The sequence below is a fragment of the Aedes albopictus genome, chromosome 3, assembly GCF_035046485.1.
Source record: "Aedes albopictus strain Foshan chromosome 3, AalbF5, whole genome shotgun sequence".
NCBI lineage: Eukaryota > Metazoa > Arthropoda > Insecta > Diptera > Culicidae > Aedes > Aedes albopictus.
The window spans coordinates 47,756,840-47,776,717 of NC_085138.1; the positions used below are offsets into that span (position 1 = coordinate 47,756,840).

The 19,878-nt window shown below is 40.7% G+C and overlaps 1 protein-coding gene across 21 annotated transcripts in view; it reads left to right on the forward strand.

Moving 5' to 3' along the window:
- Positions 1 to 19,878, forward strand: part of LOC109405842 (low-density lipoprotein receptor) — a 1,187,857-nt gene that overhangs the window by 1,129,470 nt on the left and 38,509 nt on the right. For all 21 annotated transcript variants that reach the window (XR_009999021.1, XM_062858855.1, XM_062858856.1 and 18 more), the window contains one exon: positions 13,025 to 13,146. Coding sequence is in view for 20 of the 21 variants with exons in the window: in XM_062858855.1 (XP_062714839.1) it covers positions 13,025 to 13,146 (122 nt within the window). In the remaining variant the exon portion in view is untranslated. The remainder of the gene's footprint in view (positions 1 to 13,024; positions 13,147 to 19,878) is intronic.

A 19,878-nucleotide genomic window follows, 5' to 3' on the forward strand; every position in this document is an offset into this window, starting at 1 on the left:
ACAAATGGGTATGTCAAACATAAGCATTTTTTAAAGTGAAATTTCCAATTACATGATAAATATGAGAGATAGATATATACTTTCTTCGCAAAAGTTACGCGTTTTAATAAGGCAAAACATTTGCTAGAACATTTGGAAATCGTGAAAAATTCATAGAAAAAGTTATAAGCAAAAAACTGATTTTTAGGGGTGCTTCATAAAAAACGCCTCAAATGTACATACAAATCAAAAGATAGAAATTTTGTATGTTCGGCAAAGTTGTTTCTAGTGAAATTGTCTACAACTTCTCTGAACAAACATATTGTTTTGGTTTACAAATGAAAAAGATAGAAATCGTTTCTCACTTTTAGGGGGATTGATCACAAAACTGATTTTTCCATAAATTAGGGCTTATTTTATAGAAAAACTTTGCCGAAGACACCAAAGATCAAAAATCATGTTTTCATGGTCAAAACAATTTCGATCACGTTTTTATGCCATCCGCAACAGTGTGCGTCGACCGTTCACTCTTCCATCAGCGTTCCACCCAAGTACGAACAAAAACACAAGAAAAATGCAAAAACGCGGGAACGACGAAATGCGGCATGTTTCAGCCTCCGCGCCCTGTTTCAGCCTCCGCGTTCTGCTTGTCACTGACGACCGACGACCGTTCACTCTTCCATCAGCGTTCCACTCAAGTACTAACGAAAACACAAGAAAAATGCAAAAACGCGGTAAAGACGAAATGCGGCATGTTTCAGCCTCCACGCCCTGCTTGTCACTGTCGAATCCCACTCCCGACATACTCACAAAATGTGGGTTCTTCCTTCGGAAGGGAAGTAAACCGTGGGTCCCGAGATGAACTAGCCTGGGGTTAAAAATCTCGTTAATACAGACAAAAAAAAAACAACAACATAATAATTTTGTAATGATCTTGTTATGTGCTTCTAGTCGGGAAAGGAAGCCATTCAACAATTAATTGTGGAAATGCTCAAAGAACACTAAATTGAAGAGAGGCAAGCCAAGTTCCGGAAAAAGAAAAAGAAGAAAAATCTGTTCGTGTGAGATTTCTTGTAGAAATCTTCGGATAATCATTCAGAGATTCATGAAGACATGTGTTGAATAATACCTGGAAAGGAGAAACCATTCAAAGAAATTGCAATCAATTCTTTGGAAGCAATTCTGAACTTATGAATATTATATGTATATGCTGGGCTTAAGATGCTCAACTTTTTGGGAAAATCATTATATCTGAAATATTTTTCTGCGGGTATACACTTATGAAACTAACATTAAGCAACTGAAATACCTAAGTTGTATAATTGAACAATATTGTAACAAATTTCGAATGCAACAAAATCTTTATTCATCATTGTGTTAGAAATTCTTAGGTATTGTGTAAGTAACTATTTTTGCCTCCATTGAATAAAATGTAGATTTTTGTTATGGAACTTTCAAAAATTTCACTGGCAAGAACACCTTTCTCAGGCGGCTCACGGCACTGATTAAGGTGATGATGGTTGCAACAAAACATTTCCAACTTTTACAATGTGACGTGCAAAGTTTGTCCCTATTATGATGGTAATGATGCTACTGGGCATAGTAACGAACGAAGATAACAACGCATTGAACACTGCCTTCTCTATAGGAACCCACCACATAGTAAGTGCGAGCACGACGATACCACCGCATTCGTTCATAAACGCAAATGAAATTTTGGTTAAAATGTGCTAAACCGAAGGGCCATTCCCTCACTCGGAGTCGGAGGACAACAACAAACCTACTCGTTGCGTTGTTGCTCAGTCGGATCATCCCGCGACCGCAGTAACCAAAGAGCGACGCGCGAATTTGTTGCGGTTGTTACTTTTTTGTCCCGCATGGCATCAAAGCTGTCGTGAAGGCAACAACGCACCACACGGTCGGTAGTTGTGCGGAAAACGCCACCCAACGACCCAACAAAGGAGGCGGATGGTCGCGGTTCGCGGAGAAGTCGCTTCACAGGCTACTAGATGATGATAACGATGAGCATTGTCATCTCCGCGCCACGCACTGCTCCTGCCGTGGGCCCTGCACAAGGCAGGGCCGTCGCGGTGGTGTGGGTGACTGTTTTTGATAAAATCGCGGTTTCAAGGTGGAAGGACAGGGTCGGGTGGTAGCACCGTAGCACCGACCGACCCAACAGGCAATGGAGAAAAGTTACTGCCCGCCTGCCTGCCTGCCTGGACTGGGTATGAAGGCAAACTTTCCGACAATGACGTTCATTTTGAATATTATTAGAAATGATGACGATTGTTCGTTCGCAGGAACCAGAATGAGTTAAATGTTGCGCGCTGCCATTGTGTTCGTCGAAGCTAAGGGGAGTTTTAGCTCCCCTGTGTGGCATCTTTTCCTTTTTTATTTCGGCCTGGTTCTAAAATGAGCAAGCCTTGTTTGCTGCAAGCTTCTTGGAGAAATTTTCGCGGAAAACGGTTATAATTTTTCGAGTTGAATAGGGTAACTTTAAAAGCTTCGGATTTACTCATTTTTCTAGCTATATTTTAACCTTGTGAAACTAAGGGTCTGTGTCAATTGGGAAATTAAAATTAATTTTCACTTAAATTTGACAGTTCGGTAATTATTTCCTTAGAAAAACTGTCAAGTTTAAGTGTCGAACTGTCAAATTTAAGTAAAAATTAATTTTAATTTCCCAATTGACACAGACCCTAACTATAAAGTATGAAACGCTTGAAGGGGGAAGAGGGGTACGTGAAATTTTGACAGGCATTTTTTTAAGTATAAGAAAATCCCGCACGAAGACAGGTGGATAAATTGTCAAACCAATGGAGACGCATGGTATCCTACCGAAACTCATACAGGGGTTAGACAGAATGACTGGGACAGGCAAAAAACATTTTCAACTAGCTGTATCTTTTTGAAATTTGCACAATGATTTTGACAACTCTCTAGTTGTCTCATTTCATTTATTTAATTAACATCAAATTCATGATAATACTGAATGAACAATTTGCCGCCATAACACTCGATTTGCAGCTGCAGCTCTCCCCAAGTAACACAACATGTTTTATACAGGGTGTTAGGTTCATGAGTGCAAACTTTTTAAAGGGTGATAGAGGACCATAAATGGTGAAAAAAATTGTTCTACGCATATGGTCAAATCTCAACCGTTACGTAGTTATTGAACTCCCCATGTTTTTGACTCTTATTGCCTTAGCTGGCTATAATTTTAAAATGGTCGAACTTATCGCTGTTTTTTTACCCTTATTCGAAAGATTATTGAATTTTCTATCAAATGGCATCTTTCAACCGATTGGTTAAGTTAAATAACTAAGTTTTCTAGAGCAAAGTAGCTAAAAATAGCGTGTTTTAGTTTGTTTTTGTCAATTATCTTTGAAAAATGCGTAATAAATTAAAAAAATTTCTTTGGCAAAGTTGTGGCCCCTGTTCCACTCTACAATTCGTTCTTTGACACCAAACTTCTTACTCTTATCATTTTCTTGAAATTTTGATTTAAATGTGCGGCACAGTGCGCAAAAAGGTGCTTACCATGACGATTACAAAATTTATGATCTGAAATGCGAAGTTTAAATCGAAATTGCAAGAAAACGATAAGAGATAGAAGTTTGATGTCAAAGAATGAATTGTAGAGTGGGGCCACAACTTTGCCAAAGAAAGAATTTTAATTTATTACGCAATTTTCAAAGATAATTGACAAAAACAAATTAAAACACACAACTTTAAGGCTATTTGCTCTAGAAAACTTAGTTATTCAACTTAACCAATCGGTTGAAAGATGCCATTTGATAGAAAATTCAAGAATCTTTCGAATAAGGGTAAAAAAACAGCGATAAGTTTGACCATTTTAAAGTTATAGCCAGCTAAGGCAATAAGAGTCAAAAACATGGGGAGTTCAATAACTACGTAACGGTTGAGGTTTGACCATATGCGTAGAATATTTTTTTTCACCATTTATGGTCCTCTATCGCCCTTTTAAAAGTTTGCACTCAGGAACCTAACACCCTGTATTAGTTTAAAATACACCATTCATACCTAATGCACTGTATTTTTACTGTATTATTGACTTAAGGCGAAACTGGAAGCATTTTCTCATTTTTTCGGTTTTTGATTTTTTATTAAATAACGAAGCAATATTTTCAAAATCGGTTTTCGTGCACATGTAGAGTATGGATCAAGGTATCTTCTGAATTTTTTTGAGTTGGAAAATGTTTTTCGTTTTTGCAGAAACCATTTTTTTGTGAAATTTTGTTCAAAAATGGTTTCTGCAAAAACTAAAAACATTTTCCACTACAAAAAAAATTCAGAAGATACCTTGATCCATACTCTACATGTGCACGAAAACCGATTTTGAAAATATTGCTTCGTTATTTAATAAAAAATCAAAAACCAAAAAGTGAGGAAATGCTTCCAGTTTCGCCTTACCGAACACTTATATACTCAAAACAGCGCAAAAAATGGCGGCTTATAAAACATCTTACAGGTTATATAAGATGTATTGTAATACACCAATAGTACTATCATGGCGCATTCTAACCAACTCTTTTATATCGATTGGTTGAAATCAAGTATTTTGTTAATTGTTCTACTTGCAGAATATGCATATAAAACAATCATATTCGTAAGTTGGAATCAAGCTAATTCAAAGTGGTACAATATGTAAAACACATTTATATTGCTTATCATTTCAACTTTTGTAATTAGGCTATTTTAATGTTATATAGCTTGAATAATCCACTTATATTACATGTTGTTAGTACTGTGAAACTGACGGCATGTAAAGTAAGGAATTGAACAGTAAAACGAAAAAAAAAGATAAACAAAAACAAAATTATTTATTTTTTCGATGAAGTAAATAACTTTTCAAACATGGAAAATTATTTCCAAGTGATGGAGTTGGTATGATATTTTCATATTTCAGACAACGCATTAAATAAAGACTTAAACCTAGTGGCGTAAGTAGTATTTTATTTGCGCTCCAGGATTTATGGAGAAACTTATAATTTCCCTCGTCCATAATTCATGCGCCACTAAGCTGAGTTCAAAAATGAGGCCTAAATCAGCCATTCGATGCGATTTCTAGTCTAGTCTAGTCTAGTCTACACATACACAGCCATTCATTGAAAGAATCCTGGAAAATGATAGAATCGACTACTTCTACCATTTTTCTTGTCATTATTAATGCTTGCAGTACATCGAAAATGCATTACAAGCATTAAAGCGGCCAGGCCTACTGTGCAGCGTTATTGATTATACAATAAAACCATTAAGCGGGGACATCTCGTACCAACCGCTCAGTTTTGTATAGAAAGCTAACTACGTGAAAAATCGGTGGGGATGACGTTGCTAAGAAGGTTAATGTCACCCCTTGGTCCTTGGAATCCTGGGATGGAACACAGGTATTTGGTCCGTGTCCTGGCCCTAATGCCTAGGCTTAAGCGCCTAAACTCGCTCTCTGAAACGAAAAACACTACTGATCTCTCCCAATTGCATGGTCAAGTTAAATGAACAAAATATTATAAGAACTTCAATACAAATCAGAAAGATCTCACCCGATTCAACCGATAATCAAATCCAACATTCTTCATGCTTTCACAAAAATTCATCCTTCAATCTCAGCTCGAAACAAAAATGACCCAACGTTGGGCTGTCATGCGTTTCCTTTCACCTCCGTCGCACATCATCACCGAACATCGCTGGACCATGCGTCAGAAATGACCTTTATAACTATTAATTTTTCTTCACAAAGCTCTGTTTTTGTTGTCATCTTCTCGGAACTAGTGTTTTTGCAACCATTTGCATATTTATTACAAATCTTTCATTATAACACCACCGTAACTTTGACGTAGTAGGACTCCAGATTACGACGGCATTCTACACAGTTGCACTTCAAACTTTCTTTGACCACCGATATCCGAGGGGGGAAGAGAATGTTATCACTGGATAATGCACATTTTCTCATCAATTTCAAATTTTACAGTATCTTCACACGCGTACAGATTCCACCAAAACTACGGCAAACATATTCAAATCTATGCCGGAAGGCGTAGCACCAACAGCGGAATCAAATTTTCATCCGCCGATTCAAGCGAAAAAAAAACGCGGACGAAACGCCTCTGTCAAACCACGTGACCGCTCGCAGCCACGGCTTGCTGCGATCTCCTTTTATACAAAATTTAAACATCAGTTATTTAAAGGTGAATTGAAGAAAATGTTAAGTACGGTGCCTATATTATAAAATGTTCCGCACCGCCACGAATGTGATGAATAAGCAAACACATAAATATTCTATTTGCCTAGTAGTAGAAAGAGTTGCGTGCCTGTTTATAAAAGTTTTTACTTATCTTGATATCTCCGGACAATTTCCGTTTGTGTTTGGGAACTTCGTGGGTGTATCTTCAGAACTAAGGCGTTTTCTGGAATTAAAAAATAAAAGGAAATACTGGGCCGCACAGCTCCGCGGCCCACTTATATGATGATATTGTTCTACCATCTATTGTAGCAAGGCAGCTGCCTATAGCACTGGAATAATCTGAAAAGCGATTTGATCAAGATTGTGCTGTTGTTAGTGGTCAGTCATTCTTCTGTATGAAGGGCCAAAAAGGGTTGTGCGGACCCGCAAGCAGAGACACTTGCGCGAAACCCGCGTCAGGGGAAAAGAATCTCCTTCCAGAAGAAAGTTCTCACGAACAACTGCAAAATCAAGCCCTCGATTGACAGAATACTCCCAATAGATGGGGTCGAAGGGCCCGCCCTCAATCCACGAAATGTTAACAACAAGGAGGAGGCAGTTCCAAGCTCCTGTCCAAATCGTTTCAATCGGGTGCCCTGATGGTCCCCCCTTTCCCAATATATGATGAGATATGTATATGTAATGTATGTCAGTGTGTGTTGTGTATGTTTTGTTATACATTTGTTTGAAAAACAATCATAAACATGGTTAATAAGCATTTATAAACAAAACATTTACCTGATTACTCCTGAAATAAAATGTGGATTAGCAACAAAACATTAAAAAAAAGCACATCAAATCTCGATCCTGGACTGTCTGCTTACCACTGATCGGCCACTTAAGGCATGAAAACATTAACAAGACCGAAATTTGATGTGATGGTAGATCTTACGCCGCAACGCACCATTCTAAGGTGATCTACCCACGTTACGGGGCAAATCAGCCATTCGATGCGATTTGATTATTTTTTTAATAATCCACACGAAAACGCAATATGGCAGATAATTTATGGAGCATACAGCGCCGTTCAAAATATTTTGAATAATGCTAAGTCTACAGTCATAATTATAATTGAGGTTCATGTTTCATTACTGACTGACTATGATTTATAGAAAATCGAGTAATCATGAAACAAAACGTTTTACGTTTTACTCAATATGATCAATGAATCTAAATAATAAGATTGTAATTTAATTACATATTTTAATTTTGTACCGATTCATTTCCTCGGTACTGTTATTTGTCGCATTTTTCTGATGAGATGAAAAGAAACAGAAAACACTTCAACAATTTTGTTTTCCAAGAAATAGGTTGAAATTGCTTCGAAATTATGTCTCACGAGCAACTCTAAAACATATTTAGTAAGAAATTGTTATAACGTTTATAATACGTCTTGAAAACATATTCTCTACAAACATACCTATTAGTGTATTTTGCGATCACTATTACAACTTGAAAATAACTACATTACAACTGTTTTCCTGGTCTGGCCAGATCTGTCAAAACGTCACAATTGATTCAACAATAAAGACAAATCAATCTGCTGATAGTCCACAAGTTCGTTAATGTTTTACGGATTCCGCGGGATTTTCCAATTCGCAGTGAACCATCATCGATTAATCTTTATCCGGAACAGCTCCTCGTCCATGAATATGTTCATGTTCATGGATTAGGGGAATTGGCCTACAGCTCGGCAACGCGATAAATGACAACGAATCACACGAGATTGGAACATTGGAAGTCTCGGTGGTAGATGTGAGATTTTGTCGAAAAGTTCCTGGCTGCTGATTTGATCAATCTAATGAAGCAAAGCACCAGATCAAGTTAACCGGCCGAATGCTTTTCAGATTTGTGACTTTTGAGTTAACAAGTTCATGAGAGTAGTAGGTTGTACATTTAATGAAAAGTTGTGGAACGGTATATGATAAGTGGACCAGGAAAAAAAAGCGCGGAGACGCTTTCTTCCTGGAAGTTTAGCTAGTTTTCGAGCTATTGAAAGCATTGGAACCTAACCGGTACTACTCAATTCTGACGAACTTTCTGCCGTAAGTGTATTTACCCCAACAGCAATGTGATGGCCTTCGTGAATAAATCGCATAACCCGACAGACACGACAAGATCACCGCATTATCAAATCGCAAAGTTTTACTAAGTGCAAACATAAACATTGATGGTTGTCAAAATTCAATAATGATTTATGGCTTATGTTCTAGAATTGTTGAATAATTGCATTATCAACATATTTCTTCATGTTATAAAGCCATGTATATTTGTTTGCTCTTTGTAACCAGCCAACGTAAAGAAAGCTTCGAAATAACATCAGAAGTTTTCGGATGCTCTTATAAAGCAATTATAAAACATCATTTGAAATTTTGATTTTCCAAGATGTTTTCTGTGTTACTTGGGGATCCAACGTCGGTCACGCCCAACACTCGCCAGATCACGCTCCACCTGGTCCGCCCATCGTGCTCTCTGCGCTCCACGCCTTCTTGTACCAACCGGATGGTTAGCAAACACCAACTTTGCAGGGTTGTTGTCCGGCATTCTTGCAACATGCCCTGCCCATCGTATCCTTTCGGCTTTGGCCACTTTCTGGATGCTGGGTTCGCTGTAAAGTGCAGCGAGATCGTGGTTCATCCTTCTCCGTCACACACCGTTCTCCTGCACGCCGCCGAAGATCGTCCTCAGCACCCGTCGCTCGAAAACTCCGAGTGCTTGCAGGTCCTCCTCGAGCATCGTCCATGTCTCGTGTCCGTAGAGAACCACCGTCTTTTACATGGTACATTTGGTGCGGGGGTGAATCTTTTTTGACCGCAGTTTCTTCTGGAGCCCATAGTAGGCACGACTTCCACTGATGATGCGCCTTCGTATTTCACGGCTCACGTTATTGTCAGCCATTAGCATGGAACCGAGGTAGACGAATTCTTCTACCACCTCGAAAGTATCCCCGTCTATCGTAACATTGCTGCCAAGGCTTGTCCTGTCTCGCTCAGTCCCACCTACCAGCATGTACTTTGTCTTAGCCGCATTCACCACCAGTCCGACCTTTGCTGCTTCACGTTTCTGGCGGGTGTACAGTTCTGCCACCGTTCCAAATGTTCTAGCAGTAATGTTCATGTCATCCGCTAAACAGACAAATTGGCCGGATTTTGTGAAGATCGTACCCCGGCTGTTGAGCCCGGCTCGTCGCATAACACCTTCCAGGACGATGTTGAATAGTAGGTAGGAAAGTCCATCACCTTGTCGTAGTCCCCGTCGAGATTCGAATGAACTGGATAGTTCACCCGAAATCCTTACGCTGTTCTGCACACCATCCATCGTTGCTCTTATCAGTCTGCTAAGCTTCCCGGGAAAGCTGTTCTCGTCCATGATTTTCCATAGCTCTGTGCGGTCGATACTGTCGTATGCCGCTTTGAAGTCGATGAACAAGTGATGCGTTGGGACCTGGTATTCACGGCATTTCTGGAGGATTTGCCGTACGGTGAAGATCTGGTCCGTTGTCGACCGGCCGTCGATGAAATCGGCTTGGTAACTTCCCACGAACTCATTTACTTTAGGTGAAAGACGACGGAAGATGATCTGGGATAGCACTTTGTAGGCGGCATTTAAAATGGTGATCGCTTGAAAGTTCTCACACATTAATTTGTCGCCTTTCTTGTGGATGGGACAGATTATCCCTTCCTTCCACTCCTCCGGTAGCTGTTTGGTTTCCCAGATCTTGACTACTAACTGGTGCAGACAGGTGGCCAACTTTGCTGGGCCCATCTTGATGAGTTCTGCTGCGATACCGTCCTTATTAGCCGCTTTGTTATTTTTGAGCTGGTGGATGGCATCCTTAATTTCCCTCAGCGTGGGAGTTGGTTCGTTCCCGTCCTTTGCTGCACCAACATAGTCATTTCCTCTGCTGCCTTGCTCCTCCGTGCCTACATTCTCTTCGCCATTCAGGTGCTCGTCGAAGTGCTGCTTCCACCTTTCGATCACCTCACGTTTGTCCGTCAGGAGGCTCCCGTCCTTATCCCTGCAGATTTCGGCTTGCGGCACGTAGCCTTTGCGAGATGCGTTGAGCTTCTGGTAGAACTTACGTGTTTCTTGTGAACGGCACAGCAGTTTCATTTCCTCACACTCTGCTTCTTCCAGACGGCGTTTTTCTCCCGGAAGAGACGGGTCTGCTGCTTCCGCTTCTGTCTGTATCGCTCCACATTCTGTCGGGTTCCATGCTGCAGCATTACCGCCCGCGCTGCATCCTTATCCTCCAGAACTGCTCTGCACTCCTCGTCGAACCAATCGTTTCGTCTACTCCGTTCTACGTACCCGATAGTGCTCTCGGCTGCGTTGTTGATGGCTGCTTTGACTGTACTCCAGCAGTCCTCTAGAGGGGCCACATCGAGCACACCCTCGTCCGGCAACGCTGCCTTGAGATTCTGCGCGTATGCGGTGGCGACATCCGGTTGCTTCAGTCGCTCTAGTCGTACCGGGGCGGCCGCCGGTACTGTACATTGTTAATAACAAAGAGTTTTGGGCGCAGTTTAACCATTCACCAGGTAGTGATCAGAGTCGATATTAGCGGCACGATAGGTTGTCTACAAATGGTAAAAAAATTAAGCAAGATTATAAATGTTTGTGCATTTGACAAAAAGTTACATCATTGTTTTATTTTTTTTTTTTTAAAGAATGAAGTTTTTGCCTGTTCCGATCATTTTGTCTATCCCCTTCTAAGAGAATTCTAAATTGCATACACAGAAAATCGTTTCTGGCCCCTGCAGGGGAAACACGATTTCCGTCTTTTCACGACGGCAGAGCAGAAATAGAAAAAAAAACGGCAGCAAGATGCAACTTTCGGTGCGGAAATTGAAAACTTTAACTCTTGTTAAGCAGTTTCTATCCATTTCTGTGTGAATGTTTTTTTTTATTTCTTTTATTTCCTCTCCTGTGCACTCTCCATTGCAATTTCGGGATGAAATAAAAGGTCGGAAATGTGCTGACCGCCATTCGAATTTCGTTCCCGTGGCCAAAACTATCTCATCTTGTCTAGAGGCGGGACTACGCTGAGGCTTGAGGGGGCGATCCAAACTGGGGGTCAGATTAAATCAAGCGAAACGATACGAAAATGCTTTGCATTTTGAGTTTTGGGATTAGTGGGACTCTGCCTTTCGTCCGGAAGCTGCAATGTTCTGCGCGCCAATCAGACTAAAAGTGTTTCTAGGAAAATTTATCGCACCGCCATCGCCGCCAACAAAGACGAATCATTTTCTTTTCCGACGATCCGGGATCCCAGGGTTTGGTAGGCGAAAGAGTTGAATTAGACGAAAGTGGGTCAAATGTTCTTGGATTCTTGGATTCTTGGATTCTTGGATTCTTGGATTCTTGGATTCTTGGATTCTTGGATTCTTGGATTCTTGGATTCTTGGATTCTTGGATTCTTGGATTCTTGGATTCTTGGATTCTTGCATTCTTGGATTCTTGGATTCTTGGATTCTTGGATTCTTGGATTCTTGGATTTTTGGATTCTTGGATTCTTGGATTTTTGGATTCTTGGATTCTTGGATTCTTGGATTCTTGGATTCCTGGATTCTTGGATTCTTGGATTCTTGGATTCTTGGATTCTTGGATTCTTGGATTCTTGGATTCTTGGATTCTTGGATTCTTGGATTCTTGGATTCTTGGATTCTTGGATTCTTGGATTCTTGGATTCTTGGATTCTTGGATTCTTGGATTCTTGGATTCTTGGATTCTTGGATTCTTGGATTCTTGGATTCTTGGATTCTTGGATTCTTGGATTCTTGGATTCTTGGATTCTTGGATTCTTGGATTCTTGATTCTTGATTCTTGATTCTTGATTCTTGATTCTTGATTTTTGATTCTTGATTCTTATTGGTCAGTGCTTAGTATGACGAGAATCAGATAAAACCCCTACTTTCGTTTCTTCGCGTGATACTGTTTGAATTTGACAAACGGTGGAATGAAAACTGGTTGCTGCCATCATCGGTGACACAACTTTCAGTTTCAAATAACAAACACTGCGGGTGGTGGTTGACTATAGTCTACCGAACCGCCCGACCAACCGACGACCATGCTGATTCCGGTCTCCTCCGGTCCCGGTAGGACGAAGAGAAAGTTTCGCGCGCTATCGATTGCAGCCCAGTCTGTCTGTCTGTCACCCACCAGTTGGGGGTATTTAGCAGCTGGCAAGAGTTTCTCCTTCGCAGTTGAGTGACACTCACTCGTTTATAATCTGATAACAGCTCGTTGTCAATTTGTTGTTCTGTTTGTCTCTGTCGCACTGTTTGATATTTAATTAAACAATGATTTTAATTAATTTTTCTTGTTTTGCTTGTGTTGGTTTTTATTTTTCGTTTCACCCATTTGATCATCAACTAACCCTATTTCGTTTTTATTCCTAAAGTGAAGAATTATATGTATGTTCGAATATAAAATGAATGGAAGACAATACTTATGGTTCAGCGTCGCAACTTCAGCAACGCGCGTGTTTTTAAAGGTTTTGGTATTTAATCAAGAATAATAACCCCAGCAGGTGGTACCACCATCACCCAGCCAGGATGTTAATGGAGTTGTTTGTTTTTCCAGTAAGCCACAACCGACTGTGGAAAAACCGCAGCATAACCTTTCCTGTCTGTTGATGGCCAGTCAATCCTTATAACTCCGCCAACAGGCAACGGTGTTGAACAAACACCAACCAACACCAACCAGTCTGCAATTTAATCAACATTAATCTAACTTTTTACATTTTGTTCTCACTTTTTCTCCCTCTCTCTCTCTGTTTTGCAACAAACAACAATGTAGCTACCATGCGGAATGGTACCGATGGAACCATCATCAAACCGGACGTGATGGAACCGGACAACGGAGTGGTGGCCATATATGCGATCGTGTTGGTATCGCTTGTCATGATACTGTTGGCTCTGGTGAGTACTTATACATTGTCTGAAAATTCAACATCGTTCTAAACGTCTTCCGTATAAAATAGTTCAAACATCACACTTAAAACATTCAACCATATATTCGCATAACATACAGGGGATGGCCAAAATGTTTGGCATAAGCAACCTTTTTTCTCGCACAAATAGTCCAATAAGCTGTAACTTTTCATAGAGTGCATCAACAAATCTCAAATTATGACTGGGATTCATCCAGTAATTCCATACATGGTTTCTCTAGCAATTTTTACCAGGATTCCAATCAGAAAACTCTTTATTAAACTCTTCAAAGGGTTTATTTAGGATTCCTTTACATGTTCCTGCTGGGATTTTTCCAGGCTTATTTCCTGAGATTCCAAGAGTGGCTTCATCTGGGATTCCGGGATTCCTCTAGAAACTCCTTCTGAGATTCCTTCTGAGATACCTTCCGCGATTTCCACAGCCAACACGAAGCCGTATATTATGTAGAATAGGATGCTAAAGTGGAGGCCATTCGCGTACATGCTCCCATGAAACCGCGTGTAAAGAGTACGCATATCGCCTCCACTTTAGCATCCTATTCAACAGCATATGCGATCGTGTGTTGGCTGGGCAGGAATCTTTTCTGGGATTTCTCCGGAAGTTTCAAAATAGAGTAGTGTGCGGTAGTTCGGCAGCAGCAAAGTTTCGCGCGCTCGCTTTGCTAGATTTTTGCGATTTTTTTTTCCTCTTCCCTCTGCGGGGCTCCGACGACGGGATGCCAAGCAGTCAGTAGTGTGCGGTAGTTCGGCAGCAGCAAAGTTTCGCGCGCTCGCTTTGCTAGATTTTTGCGATTTTCTTTCCCCTTCTCTCTGCGGGGCTCCGACGACGGGACGCCAAGCAGTCAGTAGTGTGCGGTAGTTCGGCAGCAGCAAAGTTTCGCGCGCTCGCTTTGCTAGATTTTTGCGAGAGTGAGTTTTTGGAGGCAAAGTGTACAGGCCGCGTTTTCATTCGGTCGTCGTCGTCGTCTATTTGACTGCTCATCTTCGTACGGGGCGATTTAGTGAGTTTTTGGTGGCAAAGTGTACAGGCCGCGTTTTCATTCGGTCGTCGTCGTAGTCTATTTGACTGCTCATCTTCGTACGGGGCGATTTATGATACGATAGATGCAACAAACAACATTTTTTGCGATTTTAGTCAACAGACATTGAAATGTTCGTCACGTCAAGTGTCGGCCCAAGTTCCAAAGCCACGTTGGTTCAAATCACTTTATTTTCTCTTTCGTTAATTTTCGCACTTCGAAAACTATCTGAATGGTTCGTCATCTTCGATGTCGGCATGTGTTTTGTTTTAGTCCAAATGAAAATAAGTGGTTTGATATTAATAGGGTTGCATGAATCACTCCACTTACCAAAGTGAACTCATATCATGCGCCCTTTCCCCTCCCCACTAACAAAAAGTCCTTCCCATGACAGACGTGGAGACGCAGAGGTGATCTCGGTCTTTAGTAAGCAACGCACGTCATAATAACATTCCTTTCCTTCCTCGATGACCGTAAGGACGTGGCCGGCGCCGTTATTGACCTAATATAGTTTGGAATTCTCGAAGACGCAAATTGAGGACGGTAAGCTACTCCCAAGCTCCGTCTGTTGGTTCCTTGTGCAACTTCGGTTGTTCTGGTCAATCACGGAGTAGCAACTACGAATAGTACGGTCATCTATGCTCATGCTCATGCTCATGCTCCTTGTGGTGCGACTAATGAAACAAGCTTGGGTTTTACGTGCGTTCAGGATTAACGAATTGTCTACAGCCCAACTGACAATACATTGCAGATTATGGTTGATCAACTCTGAAACAGTCTGAGTTGAATGCCCTAAGCAATTGAAATAAATTTGCACGTCGTCCGCAAAAAGATGGATTTGACAACCAGTAAGTCTCATTGGAAGGTCGTTAATGTAGAGGGTAAACAGTATGGGTCCAAGTACTGATCCTTGTGGTACACCCGAGGTGATTGGCAAAAATTTGGAAAGTTCATTATTGACAAATACGGTTTGCGATCTGTCCGTCAGATACGAACAAACCAGACGTACAGCAGTATCATCACTGAAGCGTAACACTGAATTGGCATTGTTCGTAATAATCATATCAATGAGTGTAGAACCGGTTCGATTGAAATGTGTTGGAACTTGACCTAAGCTTGAGAGAGATAAACCCTGTAAAGCCATATGGAATCTTTTGGTTGAGGCTGATGAAGTATCCAAAATGTTCGTGTTAAAGTCTCCCATCACATAAATATGCTCATATTGAAATTTCAAGGAAGTCAACTTTTCGCAAAGCACTTGCGAACAATCCAGTCCTGGTGGATTGTAAAAGAATCCCATGAGAAGTTTTGTTTTGTTTATAGAAACTTCTAAAAATATGTATTCTGTTTCAGCTGCACCACTTTCGTTGGCAGACATCTCAATTACTTTAAAGTTCAAGTTCTTCTTGAGATATACGAGAACTCCTCCACCAAGTCTACCTACACGATCATGCCTGACTATTTCGTATCCTTCTATATTCAGCACATCATTGGGTACACCTTCGTTCAGCCAGGATTCTGTTATGCACATCATACTTACATTAGAAATGTTGGCAATCTCACGCAGCTCAACAACTTTACTCATTTGTCTGGCACAGATACTTTGAGCGTTCATGCAACAAACCGACAATTTGTTATGTACGAATGCTGATTTCATTACGATACCTTGAACACTCCAATCTGTAGAGGTATATCCGCGAAAACTATTAGCCATTATCCCAGTTTAATCCCAAACCCAAGAAAACATGTTTTCTTATCTTTGTAGCCTTTAAATAACTCATCCTTTTACAAACACAAAAACAAACCAAAAAAGTTCAATTACAAATTAATACTAACTACGCATAAAACTACTCATAACACTGATACAAACAAAAAAGGCATCATAATAAAATACGTAACAAAAATCTACTGACAAGTTTAACAATTGTTTTAACAATCTAATACTTTTAGGACAGGATACATGGAAATCAAGGGATAGGTGAGGAAGGATAGAGATTGTTTATAAGGATAGGTTAACTCCCAAGATGCCCGAAACGTCGCAGATCCTCTTCTGATTTGATGATTACGTCCCTATCGTCGTCTTTGCGTCTAACGAGGATTTCTCCGCCACGGGAAAACACCTTCACCAGCTCCCCCGCTTTCCTCAAATCAATGGCTATGGATTTGATTTTTCTGGCTGCTGGAGTAAGACTTTCATTGACGTACACTCGCTTATTGGTTTGGAAGCCAATTTGGTTCAGATTGAGGGAATGACTTCGTAGGTAGCTCGAAAAAAAGTCGTTACGCTGGTTGGTTATAGCAAACTGCACCAAGAGGAAGTAAACGTTTCCAGCTCTGGGTGGTGTTCTGGTCAAGCGACGAATATCCACGATCGGAATGGAGTTATCAACATAGCCCAAAGTTTTACACCAGGTTCGGAAATAGTACTGGAGATCCTCGTTTTCGATGAATGGAACCCCACTGATAATCAAATCATTATCGATTCGATTATAGATTCGATCGAGCAATCGCATCGGTATTGTTAAACACGTCTCGCCGCATGCAGCACAGCTTCGAATTCACTTCGACCAAGTCTGTCTTTATCTCGTCCATACCTTTCGCCAATTCAGCACGCAGATCGTCCCCGAGCTTGTTTATTTGGTCCTGCATTGTTTTTCCCTGGTTCGTAATCAAACGAGCCAATTCATTGTTGGAAATCTCGCTGGATGGAGAACTACCGTGAACGCTCTCCTTACGCTTCGAGTCGAGTTTTGACATCTCGTTTGCTCTACTGCGCAACCACAGTTGACTCATGTGGTGTGGTAAAACTGTGGAACTGTTCGTCAAGCACAATTACAGCAACAGCCGTAGCAGCAATAGGAATGGAAGCACACACCACAACAGCAACAGCAACACGTAAATGACCTTTCATGGACGATTCCAGGTAATTCAATAAGTCGTCCCCACCTCAGCAGCAGCAAATCAATCAGCGAGAAAACGGTAGAACATGCAGCATACGATGTTACTCAAAGGTAGATCACAGTTAAAAAACACAGCAAGGTGAAAATATGTGTTATTTTCGCTTCAGAGGCGCAACGATCTGACCATGTCACCTCATTCTACCACTGCACTCACACTTTTCCTTAAGAGATTCCATCCGACCAGGAACCTTACAGTGATTTCTCCAGATATTCCTTCCGAAATTTCTCCTGGAAGCTCTTATAGGATTCCTCGCGAAATTTCTTCCAGGATTCCTCCAAGAATTATTTCCGGGCTTCCTCCAGCAATTTTTTCCTAGGTGTTCTTTCAGAGATTCTTGCAGGGATCCAGGGATTTCAGAATTCCTTCAGAAGTCTCCTGTGGGATTCTTTAGAAGTTTCCTCTGAGGTATTTCTGTAGGAGTTCTTCCCGGGATTTGTCGAGGAACTGCTCTGGAGATTCCTCCAGAAATTCCTTCCGAAATATCTCCAGCAATTTCTTCCGAGGTATTCGTCCTGGACTTGCTTCTGGGATTTTCAATCAGCCATTACTGAATTCTTCCATGCGTTTATTTCGAACTCCTTCTGAGTTCTGGGATTCTTCCAGGAGTTTCTCCTGAGATTACTTAGGAAGTTCCATCCGAGATTCCCTCGGGGAGCCCTTTCAAGATTCTTTCTGTAATTCCTCTAGGAAATCGTTCCTATATTTCTCCAGGAATTTCTTCTGGGATTTCCCCAAAAATGCTTCGTTAGATTTCTCCAGGAGTTCCTTCTGGGATTTTTCCAGTGGTATATTTAAAATTCCTCCCGAAGTTGTTTCTGAGGTTCTTGTAGTAGTTTCTTCTGAAATTCCTAAAGGGGATTTGGGAATTCCTCTAGGAAGATTATGAGATACACGTCGCTCTGTATCCGAAAAAAAACCAACCACCCCGAATAATTGAATCACCAGGATGTTCGATCCAAATACTTCTGTTTCCGTTTCCTTAGTTTTTTTTTGTTTTTGTGCAACTTTTCTGATGTTTCTTCTGGAGTTTCCTCTAGCTGTTCCATCTGGGAGTTCGTCCAAAGGTGCTCCATCCATGGATTGCTTTAGGAATGCCATCTTGGGATTACCTTGCTTCAGATGAAATTTTCTCTTAAAGCTCTTGGGGATTCCTTTATGAATCCTGTTTGGAGATTCCTGCCAAATCTTCTAAGGATACCTTCTTGGAATTTCTTTGGAAGCTAAGCTATTCCTAAAGGAGTCTAGTGTGGGATTTCCTTAAAATCCTTCTAGTGATTAATTTTATTTAGGAATTTCTACAGTATCTCTTAGAGTATTCCCAGAAGAAACAACTGGAAGAATAAAAGAAAAATACTGCAGAAAGTTTCTCAGAAGGAGTTGGTACAGAGTTCCTTAAAAACTCTTAAAAGCTTCTCATAAAGAGCTTATAAAGAACTTCAGTATATAAAAAAAACTCTTAGAAGATTTCCACAATGAACTCCCAGAAAGGAACTGCCATTGATTTCCAATTTGTGGTATTTTCAGAGAAAGAAAAATCCTGGAAGGCAACAAGAACCAATAAGGAATTCCATGAGGAAACCCGAAAGAAACATGAGAAAGATTTTCAGAATGTACTCCTGGAGGATTTCCAGAAGCAGCTCTTGGAGGATTTCCAAGAAAATACTTTTTTTTTATTTCCACAAGAAACTCCTGAAGGATTTTCGGAGCGGACCTGGTGGGATGGTTATAACACATGCCTATCACGTCGAGGACCTGGGATCGAATCCTACTCCCGGCAAACTCACAGTAAATATGTGTTCTTCCTTCGGAAATGAAATCATGCCGTTGATCCCAAGATGAAGTAACCTCACGGTAAAAATTTCGATAATAAAGACACATTAAACCTGGAAGATTTTCAGAATCCTGGAAGATTTGAAGAATGAACTGCGATATTATTTCCAGAAGTAACTCCTAGAAAAATTCCAGAAGGAATTCTTGGAGGAAACCCAGTTGTAAATCTTGGAAAAATCCGGAACTACTTTTCTCTTGCTATAGTTTTAGGCAAACTTCAAAGAAAGTTCAATGGAATTCAGAATTCCAGAGGGTCCATTCAAATACGAAACTCTTAGATTTTTTTTTCATTAGAGTTCATTTGTCATTCCGGTTCTTCCAGAAGGACTAAGTGATACCTCCAGGAGATCCATGAGGGATTCCTCCTACAGGGATACCAACAGGAGTTTCTTCAGAGATATTTCCATGAGTTCCGAGAAAGATTTCTCCCAAAATTCCAATCAGGCATTTTCCTAGAAGTTTCTTTAGATATCTCTTTAGGAATTCTTTGAGAGATATCTCCACTAGTTTCTCCAGAGATTCATCCATGCATGAGGATTCAGGGATGTCTGTAGAATTTTCATCAGGGATTCCTTAACAAGAAATCTCAGCTATTCCAAAAGGAATTCCTTCAAGGATTGCTCCAAAAGTTCCTAAACTTCCTATCTGCTTCAGAGATTAGACTAGGAGTTTCTTCAAAAATTATGTCTGAAGTTCAAGAATTCGAACAGTAGTGTCTTCAGAGATTCCTCCAAGAGTTCCTTCAGGCATTCGTACAAAAGGTCATCCAAAGAATTTCAAGCAGCGCTTCCTCTAGCATTCCTGGCGTTTCTTCAGGAATCTGTCTAGATATTCCTGCGGGGATCATGGCAAGAGTTCCTTCAGGGATCTCTCTAGGAGTCGATTCAGAA